This window comes from Nestor notabilis, unplaced genomic scaffold (assembly GCF_000696875.1).
Source record: "Nestor notabilis isolate BGI_N333 unplaced genomic scaffold, ASM69687v1 scaffold16937, whole genome shotgun sequence".
In the NCBI taxonomy this organism is placed as follows: Eukaryota; Metazoa; Chordata; class Aves; order Psittaciformes; family Psittacidae; genus Nestor; species Nestor notabilis.
Window position 1 is genome coordinate 9,384 of NW_009935339.1, and position 635 is coordinate 10,018.

At 62.8% G+C, this 635-nt stretch overlaps 1 protein-coding gene across 1 annotated transcript in view; it reads left to right on the top strand.

The window, feature by feature from the left end:
• Positions 1 to 635, top strand: part of LOC104408254 (low-density lipoprotein receptor-related protein 1-like) — a gene marked incomplete at both ends in the record, with an annotated part of 22,819 nt that overhangs the window by 8,943 nt on the left and 13,241 nt on the right. Inside the window, 2 exon segments of the mRNA XM_010017801.1 lie at positions 12 to 138; positions 353 to 550. Of these exon segments, the coding sequence (XP_010016103.1) occupies positions 12 to 138; positions 353 to 550 (325 nt within the window).

Consider the following 635-nt stretch of genomic DNA (forward strand, 5'->3'; position numbering starts at 1 on the left):
GGCCCTGCCAGATCCAGAGCTACTGTGCCAAGCACCTCAAGTGCAGCCAGAAGTGCGAGCAGGACAAGTACAACGTCAAGTGCTCGTGCTATGAGGGCTGGATGCTGGAGCCCGATGGAGAGAGCTGCCGCAGCCTGGGTGCGGCAGCTGGGGTGCGTGTGGGGGGATGCAGTGTCTGTGGGTTGTCTTCCCCCTGCTCTTGGAGGCAGCAGCATCAGGTCCTGGGGGAAAGCAGACCCCTCGCTGTCCCCACCTGGCACGAGCATCCCTTTACCGTGCAGGGCAGTAGATGGAGCTGGGGCCAGGCCCCGGGGTCCGTGCCCTGCTTCTGACCCTTCCCTGCTCTCCCCAGACCCCTTCAAGCCGTTCATCATATTCTCAAACCGCCACGAGATCCGCCGGATTGACCTGCACCGGGGTGACTACAGCGTCCTGGTCCCCGGGCTGCGCAACACCATCGCCTTGGACTTCCACCTCAACCAGAGCTCGCTGTACTGGACTGACGTGGTGGAGGACAAGATCTATAGGGGAAAGCTGCTTGAGAATGGGGGTGCGTAGCTGTGGGGGCATGGAGCAAGCTGGTGGGGACCAGATGGGTGGGAAGGCAGGCATGCAGGTGGGAACGGGCGCACTCC